This window comes from Arthroderma uncinatum (genome assembly GCF_011692745.1).
Source record: "Arthroderma uncinatum strain CBS 119779 chromosome Unknown scaffold3, whole genome shotgun sequence".
Taxonomy (NCBI): Eukaryota; Fungi; Ascomycota; class Eurotiomycetes; order Onygenales; family Arthrodermataceae; genus Arthroderma; species Arthroderma uncinatum.
Window position 1 is genome coordinate 2,962,776 of NW_022983865.1, and position 12,950 is coordinate 2,975,725.

Sequence of the window (12,950 nt, forward strand, 5' to 3'; positions counted from 1 at the left end):
AGGAATGACATAGAAAGTACCAGCGAACGGAAAAGCGGGAGACAAGGGAGGGAGATGTGGACAAGGAGTCGAGATGCACGTAAGTAGGGACAGAATAGTGTAAAATGTGGAAGTAAGTAGTATTTACAGTAAAAAGAAGGGAAACGCATAAAACAAGAAAGGAAAGATATAGTCAAAGATCGCTTCAAAATGTCCATTGCACATAACAACTCCGGTAGTCAACTAACAAAGGAAATAAAGCTAGGAGATGGTTGAAAGTATTTCGAGGGGTGATTATCGTCGCATCCAGCCTAGCACGAGCTCCCTAGTATGCGACTTGGTTCGATCTGATGCACGAGGGGTTGGCTCGTCGGGGGTATTTTCATCTTTCCCACCACCAACATAGCTAGCACTAACTTGCGGCTTAGGAGTGATTTCGGTGTCCTCTTGGCTGTTATCCGTTCTGCCTAGGGTGAAATTGTGGTTCTCTGGAGTTGTCGTCTTGGTACCAGGCGAGATAAGGGGTGGGGTTATGCTACCCTGCGCGGTTGACAAAGGGTGACTGGAGGGGGAAAGTGAATTTTCTGGTAGGTTCAGATTTGGCCGTGCTTTCGTAGGCCGTTGGCCGAGTTCACCTGGCGTGGGACTGTTTGACGGGGTATTGATAGCTGAGGCCTCCTCTTTTTCTGGATCCTCTGGAAGGACTCCGAGAGCCTCGTCACTTAAATGCAAGCGGTCCATAGTGCTTTCAATAGTAGCTGATGGCACAACAGTGGAAGCTGTACCCGAAGAAGCAGTCTGCGTATCGGATTCCACTTCTCGCTCTTTCATATAATCCTCACCCACGCTCACTACACTCCCACGACTATTCGTCCTCATCATTTCCGTACCAAGCTTCGAGCCGGACCGTCGAGTTCTTCCAGGTGTGAACTGTGGGCTTTTACGAGCTTGCGTATTCCCGAGCTCCTCATCTTCGTCATCACCAGATTCAGCGCCCTCATAGCGTTTCTTTTCAAGAGACTCACGCTTAGCTCGAATGCATTCAACAGAGCTACGCTTCCGCGGGGTAGAGACGCCCGGTATGGAGAACGCCGCAGGCGCAGAAGTTGCGTGGAGAAGGTTTGGTGGAGTGGTAGACGATGGATATTCGGTCACGATGGGCCGTGAAATAGTCGATGAGCCATCATCAGTGATACCGAGCCCTCCACCTCGATTGCGTTCCCAGCCCTCAATAGGTCGGTGGCCAATGATGACAGGAATATCATCTGATCTTGGAGATTCAAACTCGCCGACAAAGCTGCTGCTATCAATAGAGTCTTCGCGGCTCGAACCCCGATAGGAACCGGTAGGTATTGTAACAAAGCCGGAAGATCCAGAGCTTGGGCTATCTTCTAGGCCACCGGATTTCTGCCGTAATGCTGAGTAGGTGATAGGAGATTCATCCTTTGGCGGAGGTTTCCATTGACAGAATTTACAAAGAATTTCCGTTAGCTTTTGGAGAGTTGGCGGTTTCTCGATAAGAGAGTCAAAATGATGGGTCTCCGGAAGGTCTTTCAAATATCCAGTCACAGCAATAATAGGGGTATGGGTATTGACACTCCTAGTTTCACGAATCATCCGGGCGACGTCCGCTCCGTTGATCTGAGGCAATTTGAATTCGGTCATGATGATATCGAATTGCACTTCACTCAAAGCATATCTCATCGCTTCCGAGCCATTAATTGCTGTGATTGTCCGGCACCGTAATTTTTCAAAGAGGGTCTCCATGACCAACCTCGAGACCGGGTGGTCTTCGCATATCAGGATATCGAGCGGGCGGAAAAAGGGGCCTTCCACCAAATTAATCTGCGACAATCTCCGTGAACTTTGCCTCCGTCTCTGGACCTTTAACAAGGCTTTGGCGCGAGGATCCTCATTGTCGGAGGAAGATGGGGAAATATCCCAAAGTTGACTCTTGCGCTTATAGTGGCCAGGCACAAAGGACTCCTTTGCTGGTGTCAAGTCGCTATCTTGAGAGCCAATAGTATGAGACCTCGACCGAGAGCTTGGTACACTGCTTTGACGATGTAGAGATGCGGTCTCGGATGACATTGAAGTCTTCATGCTCTTTATCGGCGATGACGCAGTCGATGTCGACATCTTTAAGTTGGTAGAAAGACGAGGAGGTTCAAAGCCGCCGCTTGTAGGTGCAGACCCAGACGAAGCGGGTGAAAATGTGGACGAACCAGATGTTTTCCGTCGCTCGTGATGGTTGGCAGTGCTGAATTGTACGAGTAGAGGGGAGCCAGGCTGGGAAGGTCTGCTAGGGGAAGACGAGTTGGGCAGACTAGCATTCGACGGGGAAGAAGGTCGATTGCCGGCTTTATTGTGGGACATGGTTCTCTTCAATGGCATCGGTAGAAGGGGGCTTCCTTCGAGAGATGGCCCGGAAGGGGTTGAAGGCGTATTGTTTGGGACTGCCCGCTGCTGAGCCTGCATTGCATCATGTCGTAGTTTCTGAATTACGTCTTTGTTTGCTTTCTCCAGAATAGGAAGATTCTTGAAGTTAAAGCTCCCAAAGTCATCTGCCAATGCAGGTTCACTAAGTCGGCGACTCCGAGTATCACGGACATGGGGCGGGATGTGAAGAGGCATTAAACCGCGCTTCAAAGAATTGACCTGTGTTTTCACCTTATACAGCGCATCGTGGGGTCGGTCAGGGTAATCTCCACTAGAACTGGGAGATGAAAGTTGACCTTCGAATTCCTCGTTAAAGGAATGTAGAGTTGCTCCTCGCGCGTCGAAGTATTCTGTATCTTCGGGATTCTCTGGCGCAGGAACAAACTGAGCTTCATCCTCTAACAATGTATCCCAATTAATGTCCGAAAACCATGGGTGTGCACGAACCTCAGCACCACCGCTAGAGTATTTCTCATCAGCATTTGACCCTAGACGTTCATGCGGATTGATGGTAATCAATTTTTCCATGATGTCTTTAGCCTCGCGGGATACCAATTCATCAGCCTCTTCAGGCCAGTTGATTCTCCGATGCAAAATATTTTCAAATACCTCGTCAGGCGTTTGAGCATTGAATGGGGGATACCCGTAGAGAAACTCGAAGAGTATGCAGCCTAACGACCACCAATCACTCATTTCATCTTGACCAATACCATTAATGGTCTCTGGGGCAAGGTAGTCAGGTGTACCAACGAAGCATCTAGTGTGATCTTGAGGATCAAACAAGGCCATAGGAGGCGGCAACATTGGCTGTTGCGAACTCTCGAACTGGGATGGGAAGGATGGCGTGGTGTAGCTGGAAGCTGCCTGCACAGGGAATAGGTGGGGTGAATCACTGCCTTCGCTAAGTATCTCTTCGTCTATCGTAGACTTGGATTGCTGGAGCGATGGGTGGCCAAAGGGTGTCATAGGGTTTGAGCCTGCGGTATCACTAATTGCACAATTCTTTAGCATCTGGCTAAGGGTGTCACTGCTGCCACTATCGCTGCGGTAGCCTGATGTTCTCCTTGAGTGCTCACGGCTAAAGGAAGGTTCCTTGCTTAAGCTGAAGTATGACGGCTGGGTTAAAACGGGCTCAGCGACGATCAACGGAGTGGTGTGCGGGGAATCCGTAGCAGGGAAATCAAAGGAGGCCGAGCGTGAGGATGAAAGAGAAACGTCCGGCCGAGTGAATGGACCATGTTTCAATAAGTCCGGCGCCGAATCGTTCGGGCTCTTCTGAATACGCTTTTGTCGACCCACAAGTCCCATTCGTGAAAGCCCAAAGTCAGTAAGTTTCAAGTGGCCTTTCTGGTCGATCAGAAGATTATCAGGCTTAAGGTCTCGGTGAACAATTCCACGGCTATGCAGGTGTTCAACGCCCAGCACAACTTCAGCAATGTACTTTTTCGCCCAGTCTTCTGATAGTCCGCCGAGAATTTTGACTAATGAAGCACAGTCACCTCCATTCAGGTATTCCATGACAAGGTAGAGATAGTCCTTGCTAGAAAATGTCCAGTAGAGTTTTGCAACGAAGTCGCTTTCGCCTTGCCACATCATAATTGCTCGTTCTGCTTTGACGTTGGTGACTTGATTCTTAGCTACCATGTCTGCTTTCTTGAGGACCTTGATAGCGAAGTATTCAGCGGTGGACTTCTTCTTGGACAAGTAGACGCTTCCGAATGCTCCTTTGCTTATCGGCTTGATGATCTCAAAATCTTTGATCGAGGGAGCAACGGCAGGAGGTGGCGGATGGCTAGCAGAAGTCAAGTGTGGTGATATTGGAGCTTTTCCTAAATCCGGCGAGGTAGCTGAAGACTGTCGACGGTGGTGATGACGGTGGGAATGGGAAGGGTAGAATTGGCCATGGCCATGAGCCGCAAGTTCAGCCGACGTCAAGTGAGGAGAGGTGGACGGCGATGGTACGTTCTCACTTCCTACGGGGAACCGTGGCCTGGACAACCGTAAGGGAGAGTGGGGAGGGTTTCGAGCAGGGGATTCCCTTCGAGGGGATGCAACGCCAGGTAATATTAGGCTGCGGCGGTTCTTATCCTTTGCACTCGCGGTCCGACTTGGTCCTCGTTCAGAGAGTGGAGATTGCGTTCTACGCTCTGACAACACGGAGGATAGAATACTGCTGTCGCTATCAGCTGCATCGCTCTCTCTTTCTGCAAGAAGAGAGCCTCGTTTGGAGTGTGGTGGGTTGTTGATGAAGCTCCCCAAGCTCTTGAGCGAGCGTGGTGTTGGACATTCCATCGGGCTGCTAGAGCGGGTAGAGATGGGAATAGGGGTGGTTGGAGCCCTTTCGACAGCGCGTCGAAGGCCTCGGTCGCCAGATAAAGACCGTGCAGTACTACTGCCCGCTGACATTGCGGATACCGAAGGGGTTCTCTCCAGGGGAACGACTTGAGGTGTACTACCAGCCTCTTGATCCTCTGGTCCAGTATCGAGGTCGGAGGAAGAGCTTGAATCTTCCAGATTCCCAGCTGCGATGCGATCAGCCTTAGCCATGGCAGCGGCGATACACTCCTCCACGATGACGGTGAACTCGATTCGAATACGCTCAGCATACTCGACAATCCGTCTATGCCTAAAGACAGAGTCAACCTTTGCACGGGCAACCTGCTCAGTGTCAGCGGACAAGGCTGCCAGGCCTTTCTCCTGTTCTAACGTGTGATTGCTAGGCGACTGCCATTGAAGGACCTGCGATATCCGCGACTCTGACTGTGGAGACTGTGTCCTAACCTCGTCCCCTACTTCCGTTCGCGATTCCTTAAGCGCAGGCGTGCTGATTTCTAGGGCAGTATCGCATAGATCTAGAATTAATTCCACGATACGGGCTAGCGGACGCCTAACGGCAAACGAACGTCCACGGGAATGTCCTAGACCAGAGGTCGACGGGTCGCGAGATCGTGGTGGCGTGCCCGAGGATGAAGAGGAGCCCGAGATCAGGCCAGAAGTTGAGGCTGCTGGTGAAGGACCAATCTGCAAACCCTTGTACTCTGCCTGTGGGCCGATAAACGGGTTATTATCTCTGCCTTTACGAGCCTCGAGAGCGTCCAAGACCTTGACGATACTATGGCGATGCTCATTTAAATTTTCCTGCGCCATCTGGACGTCCATCTCCGCTCTATGTTCTTGCAGACAAAGTTCCGAATGTTTCTCAAACCACCAGGGCGTGATCTGCCTCTCGCAGATGCGGCAGAGGACGGGCATCGGGGGCGGGTGATGGGCAGGATCGCTGATCCCGACTTCAGCGAGGACAGTGAGATAATTGGCGAGAACTTCAGCTCCGACTCCTAGTGATTCAACGAGCAGTGGAGGCAGGCCTATCGTTACTTCCCTCGGCTCAGTAGATGGCCGAAGCATCCACATAGTCTGAAGTGAAAGGAGTCAGCTTGCTGATATATAATAATAAACCAAAACGGGCTCGCTACGGCGCACACTTACATGGCTATCGCCACCAGAAGATCGATCATAAACCATTATCCCCTGGCCTTCCAGGCTCAGTATATGCTCCTCCTCTGGTTCGGCAGATTCCTGTGAGAAGTCCGCCTTTTCCGTCTCAGCGGTGGGAGCCTCCCCCTCTCCTTCAGGCGCTCTCCGATCCTGCCAGAAAACCGACAAAGGGCCCAGGCGAACATCAAACCTCACAATCTGACTTTTGGAGTCATCTTCCTTCATAGAATCGACTGCATCCTTAAAGATAGACTTGTTATCCAAAGCAATCTCGTGGATAAACTGTCCCTCTACCTCCTGAGCTGATGTCCCAATAACCTCGCTCCATGAGGGGCTAACCCACTTTATTCGGCCATCCAAGTCCAAATCCACGATAACGTTGAGTGTGTGTTCCGCAGCTTCTTTCAAATCCTCGCGTTCTTCCCGGATATCCTCGCTGAGGGATCGTTCCATGGGGGCGGGAGCAGCGACATTTCGAGCCTCCTCCCTGAGAGCGGTGACGACAGGAGGCTCAAGATACCGCGGCGCATCTGAGCGCTCTCGGCCATCGTACGACGACATGGCGAGAGCAGGTTGTAAGTGACAAGAAGGGAAGTTGATTCGTTTATTGTATTAAATCAAAAAGATATATCAAAGTCGAAGAAGCACGAACGGGTCCGTCTGCCGGGCAGAGCGGTGCCCGGACCAGCTGATAGCTCGATCTGTCACCATGAACAACACATTGCTCGAAACGTCGCGGTTATCAGGGATGGTAGGGGCCGGTCGTGCGAGATCCGAGATTCAAGCTATGTGAGTTGCAGGGTTGAAGGGACGAGGAGTTATCAGACAACCATTCAAGTGTCCCGGTACGGCAGCCTGCTAATTGAACAGCTTCATCATTCACAGCACGACGCAGGCCTATGACGCTTCCTTTCGCCCAAGGGGGGTCTGTAGGATCTCCGGGGTGTGCCGTCGAACTGATGCTCGCTGCCGCTAGACGTGACTGATCTCGGCGATTGGGAGGCGGTTGGGGGCTAGCCAGTGAGTCCGGGCGTGCTATGAGCGTAGGAACAGCATCGCAGAGAGCAGAGCCAAAACACCAGTCGCTGCGGTGGGAGGAAGAGGTCGAACAAGACGAAGTCCTGGGCTTTGTGGAAAGTTGCATGGGCGGCGAGGTCTAGTAGAAGAGAAGGTGAAGTTACGGGTTGGTGTATATATTACAGGTATTTATTACAGCTGACTCAGCATAACACGACCACTGAACACCTCTCACTGGCTAGATCAACGACAGCGGCTGGGGGGGCGTGTAATGAGGGGTTCCAGCATCGTATTATTGGTATTGATCTCCAGATTGACGCACTTTAAGCACTTTTAAGCCTACATAAAAAGCATCACAAAAGGCAAATATAGCCCAAGAAAAGAAACACACACGCGCGAAACGAGACAGGGCGCTGCCAGCAGCAACAATGTACTCCGTACAAGCCAGGTTTATCAAAGGAGTCATGAAACACGAGCACTCTGGAGCAGGCCAGCCGGGTGAAGTTTGAACCGTCCATGACGCCACTACCTTGTCGATATCTGTATGAATTATACGGAGGACAGGCATCACAAGGTCGCCGGCCTTTTCTCTGGTCGTTCTCTCGTGCTATATACTACTGCTGTCCGTTTGGATATGTTTTAATATAACTAACCTGCCGTGTCTGCATGAAATCTGTGGCTCTTGCGTCGACCACGTCAATCCCGATTCGATCATGGGAGGCCTTGAGTTTTCTTCCCCTTCGTCCCTTGCGGCTGGTAACTGAGATAGCACATGGGCTGACCCTCGAATGGAGGTGTCAGGAGAATGAAACGTCTGAACGACCGCCTACACCAGCGGGAATGGAGAAACGTATGATAGGTCTGCCCCCAGCCCTTTGATGAATACCTGCATGCATGGGGCCACAGGATGGAAAAACTGAGAGACGCTAATTTATGTAGGCACCAACCACCAAACGGTGACGCGTGATCCAAGTTCCTCCATCTATTCCACTGCACGGAGGTAGGACTATCTTCGACTTTCTTTCTTGACATCGTATTACGCTTGGGGGTGGGCGGTCGTGACGCCTCCGAAAAGAAAAATTCTTGGATCGGTGACCTCGTCTCTTATCCCGATCTTGATCTTGATATCACCAACATGCGTTGCGGTTTTAGAATTATATGGAGGCGGGAGGTCATCGATATCCGCCTCTGACCCCATAAGCGAATCTAGAACAGGTAGAACCCTGTACTAGTGAGCCATAGTGACCTCAGCCCGCAAGCCACTATTACAGCACATCGCTCGACCGAAGTTGGTCGTGTACGAGGAAAAACCTCATGCGCGAGACGTATTCAACTTGCCTCTCCCTCCGCCAGTCGGGCTTATCAAATTATATGCCCAGAGTCATTCATCTATCTCATACTCCGTGCTCCTACCGCGTCCTTCCCGAGCACGAGACGCCTAAAAATAGGGCCCGCTAATATCAGCTCCCGCCGTAAGTGCCCTCCTCCACGCCTAATTCTCGTACTGTCAAAGACAGGAGATACACACTTGCATGCATCGGTCGAAGTGTAAACCCATAAACTCTGCCTGCCACGCCATAACTCTACAGAGCACTCGGCTTACTTACCGTCCGCAAGCCAAGTAGCCGACTAGTAGCCGAGCATACTTGCACGACGACACATCACGAGGCCGACGGATTGCTCAAGCGTCCTAGAGACCAAGCACCCTCATACCGCCCTGCCCTACGTATGTACCGACTCCGCACCCTTTCTAGACCATGGATTTGTTAAACCCAATTCCACGGGCTTGTGAAAGGTTGGAGTGGCCCATCATGCTTTCGGATGAACTGTGCTTGCCACCTCCCATGGCTAAAGTGACCGGTCAGACTTGCGAAGCTGGTTTAGAGTTATTGGCCTTGACGAAGCACCCCTACCAACCTGGTAGTTGTCTCTATTCTAGAGGGGGTAGTGTTCGGTTCTCCCTACGGGCCCTTGCTCTAGCCAGCCTGTCCTGCAATTTTTCCGTGGCTATTGGCGGTTTCTCGATGAGACTCTGTATGCTTTCGGGAAGGAGATTTCGGGAATCCCGACGGGTGATAGCTCCTGGGAAATTCTCCGAGGGAGTATAGATATGATCTCAGCCTGTGAAACGGCTATCCGTAGGCGCTACTCCTCACAAGCAAGCCTACCAAGGATAGTAGCAGGAGCAGCAGCAGCAGCAGCAATAGACGCAGAGGAACATCCGTAGTAGACATCATATGCGCGTCACAGCGAACAGCGACATCCAGTCCCCTTCGTACTGTTATATGTTGCTCCATGGGCTCTGATGTTGGTCTGCGGGAAGAGAAGTCGAGGTCGCCCAAAGCGGTAAGAAAGCATGATGGATTAGAGTGATTACTTAAGCAAGCGTTTACTTCCGCTATTCCCGATCGAGGTCCGAGCTTGGTATCTCAACATTTAGGGGAAACGATCGAAGGTCGAACTCCCATCAAGCATTGCGGCCTCCACACGACACGATATTCGCTGTTCTTTTATTCGAACATATCGTCACTAGAGACGAACTTTATATAACTATCTTTCCTGGCACAATTCCCACACAAAATCCGCTCAAATGGCTCAATCGCGTGTCATCGAGCTAGGCAATGTCCTCGTCGTCGGTGGATGCGGTTTCGTTGGCGCCCATGTCGTCGACCAGCTGTTGAACTTCCCATCCGAAGAGTCGCTGCCCGATAAGCCGGCTTCCAGAATCTTAGACGCAAACGGGAACCCCGACTCCCGTTTCGCACACCCTCGCCTGCGCGGCCGATACCCGTCATATAAAAACACCAAAGTGTCCGTCCTCGATCTTCGGACGGCTCATAACCGATTTCCCGGCGCAGAATACTATGATGCCGATATCCTAAACACGGAACAATTGCTGGAGGTGCTCAGAATTGTGAAGCCGGATGTCATAATTGACACAGTATCTCCACCGCCGCTAGAAGGGGAGAGGGAAATGCTTTATAATGTGAATGTTAACGGAACGAAGAATCTGCTAGAGGTTGCTGGTGGTGCAAAGGGAGATTGGGGTGGGAAATGCAAAGCTTTTGTCTACACGAGTTCATCATCGGTGGTTCATGACACCCAAGGAGACTTAATAAATGTTGATGAAAGATGGCCCAAGATCGTGGGAAAGCTCCAGCAAGAATATTATACTGAAACCAAGGTTCGTAGCGGCCCTTTTATCCAGATGGCTACCTTCTTTTTTCTTGCCATTTTCGGCTAACTAATAATGACTGTCCCTTAGGCGCTTGCGGAAGATATCGTGTTGAAATATAACGGTGCTTCCCCATCCGGCATGTTGACGGTTGCTATCCGACCGGCTGGCATTCATGGTGAGCGCGATACCACTCTCACGAAGAAACTGGTCGAACACGGCTCCAAGGCATCCCCTCTCGTCCTATCCTTCCAGCTCGGTGACAATGATAACCTATTCGACTTCACTTATGTCGGCAACATTGCATATGCGCACATGCTTGCAGCACAGCTACTCCTCGCCACGAAGAAACGAGCAGAAGCAAAGGCAACACCACCACTCGACCACGAACGTGTCGACGGCGAGGCATTCAACATCACAAACGACAGCCCTGTGTATTTCTGGGACATGGCTCGCTCTATCTGGGCTCTCATGGATCGTTATGTCGAACCTAGTCAGGTTTGGGTTCTGCCCGAAGGAGCACTTACTGTTATTGGAGGAATCCTAGAAACAGTATTTGGATTGTTTGGGAAGAAACCACGTCTTACTCGCCGAGAAGTTCGATACTCGTGCATGACGAGGTATTTTTCCTGTGACAAGGCGAAGAGGAGATTGGGATATGTCCCCTATGTCCCACTTGATGAGGGTGTTGCTAGGTCTGTTGGTTTCATGTTGGAGCAGACTAAGAATGTCGAGGCAAAGAAACAGCTATAGGGTCCATGATATAAATGATATTGGTATGGGTAGGTGAAGAGAGCATATAATGACTCAAAGGTCTTGATTACATCTGTATTAATAATATTATTCAATTCTCTCTTCAATCGTTGCGCCCTTTGACTAGCAAATGCCTCTAATATTAGATATCTACCTGGGAGTTATGCCCTTGCGAGTCAATTGACTAGTTCGTATCTGTATATCAAAAAATTCTTAATTTAGTGATTCATCTAGGTTCAACTGTATATTCCACTTCGATCAATCGTCAAAGGGCCAAAACTTGTCAAAAATAGCTCTCTCGTCAGATGTATGGGCTAACTCTACCATCAACTCATCTTTTATCTGGGGGAGTCTAGCTTTGAAGTCATGGTAATCTCCGTGCTCTACTAACGCCTTTTCCGGCCACAGCCTCCCTAGCCGTTGCTGTATACTCTTCATAGCCTCAGAACTCAATTGAGCTGCTTCCCTACCCGCATCAATCTCAAGTATCTTCTCCTCCGAGAAGGAAAGCGGAAATTCAACCTTTTCTTCTTCAACGGCCTGAGATGCCAGCCACTCTTTCTGTAAATCTAGTGATAAGGCATGGAATTGCGGTTCGCCTAATTCATAGAGGCGGCGAGAAAGAAGAAGTAGATACCCTTTGGTCGTATTCTCGAACATTGCTGCAGTGTACTGGCTGGGGTTTTTTTTCTTCATGAGCATTCGCCAGGCCACCATCACTGACTTGTCAAAGTAATGTTGAATGACTCCCTTCTTTTCATCTTCTGGCAGTGATTTGATGTTTTCTGGGAGCTCCGGGCGCTTTAGACTGTCGCCGATCGGAGGCCCATCATAATCTAAGAAGGCGGGGTCCATACAATGATCAAACAATGGTGATATCTGAACTGACTGCCAGTCAATGATCCCCACAACTTCCGTGGGCTTCTCCGGATTAACGAAGATGTTCTCGCTATGAAGATCGTCGTGCCAGATATGACCGTTGACCAATGATGGATCAATAGGAAGCAGAATGCTGAGAAGCTTCAAGTAAGATTCAACCGCCTCAAGTCTCTTTTCCTGCGTAGGTTGATATAGTTCTGGGCCATAAAGCATTGCTAACTGTTTTGGAGTGCACTTTCTGCCTTCTATAGCCAACTTCTCGCGTAGTCCAATCGCTCTTCGATAATCGTATAAAGTTTTCCCTTGATTTGATGATAAGCAGAAGAACAGTATTTATTTAAAGGAATAAAAACTTACATGGCCCTCTATCACAATTCAAGAGGCTCCGACCATCATCCGACCATTCACGGCCCGTGGCAGGGCCGACAGCAAATCGACCAAAATCAACTGTTCGACCATCTTGATCAGCAATGAGAGGCTTACGAAGTGGCTCATCTAGATCATCGCTATAATAAAGGCTCCCAAAGCTAGTGAATTTTGTCGTGGTCCAAGCCCTCTGATAGTCGAAAATCCGGAGGAAGACTTTCATCTTATCTGCTGGATCCAGGGAATGCCAGACTCCTCCCAATGGAACTCCTTGGATCTTCTCCATAATTATGTATTCAGCCCCAACTTTGTTCCCGTCCTCTAACCGGGAGCTCCAGGCATACACCTCTGGTGCTGGGGTTTTCAGCACATTACGCATCTAGCAGAATCGTTAGTAGGAGGACACTAAAGCAAGGGAATGAAATTTAGGTGAAATATAACAGCATTAAACGGTCAGACTTACGAAGTCAATTGTTGCTACCTCACTTGCAGTGGTGTAGTGTGGTATTCCGGCATTTGGGTTGGGAACTTTGCCAATGACCTGTTTATCATTGTCAAAGGTAAAGACATATGCCTTATTTAACATGCCATCGGCACACTTTTCGATATTGGTACAACGTTCTGCACCAACTGATCTTGCTGCAACCTGGGCAAGCTCATTCATGTCAAACCGAACATGCCGCCTTGACATCTGCTCTCTTTCGTCGAGAATGAAGCGTCCACGGGTGAAGTTGAAGAATTCATCCTGCAGATTCCAGTCTAATTCCACAGTAAGTCACTTTGATTTCTTCTACCCTTTCCTAGTGCACATACCTTTCTGGACCGCCGTGTTTTGCATCCACGTCGA

At 50.0% G+C, this 12,950-nt stretch overlaps 2 protein-coding genes across 2 annotated transcripts; one reads left to right on the plus strand and one right to left on the minus strand.

Moving 5' to 3' along the window:
• Positions 1-273: 273 nt before the first annotated feature.
• Positions 274-6,474, minus strand: GIQ15_04648 (serine/threonine-protein kinase ppk18; the record flags this gene model as incomplete). The annotated part of the gene is made up of 2 exons (XM_033552065.1): positions 274-5,832; positions 5,905-6,474. The coding sequence occupies 2 exons, from the start codon at positions 6,472-6,474 to the stop codon at positions 274-276; spliced, it is 6,129 nt and encodes a 2,042-aa protein (XP_033405795.1).
• Positions 6,475-9,520: 3,046 nt separating this feature from the next.
• GIQ15_04649 (sterol-4-alpha-carboxylate 3-dehydrogenase) lies at positions 9,521-10,858 on the plus strand (the record flags this gene model as incomplete). The annotated part of the gene is made up of 2 exons (XM_033552066.1): positions 9,521-10,114; positions 10,196-10,858. The coding sequence occupies 2 exons, from the start codon at positions 9,521-9,523 to the stop codon at positions 10,856-10,858; spliced, it is 1,257 nt and encodes a 418-aa protein (XP_033405796.1).
• Positions 10,859-12,950: the final 2,092 nt, after the last annotated feature.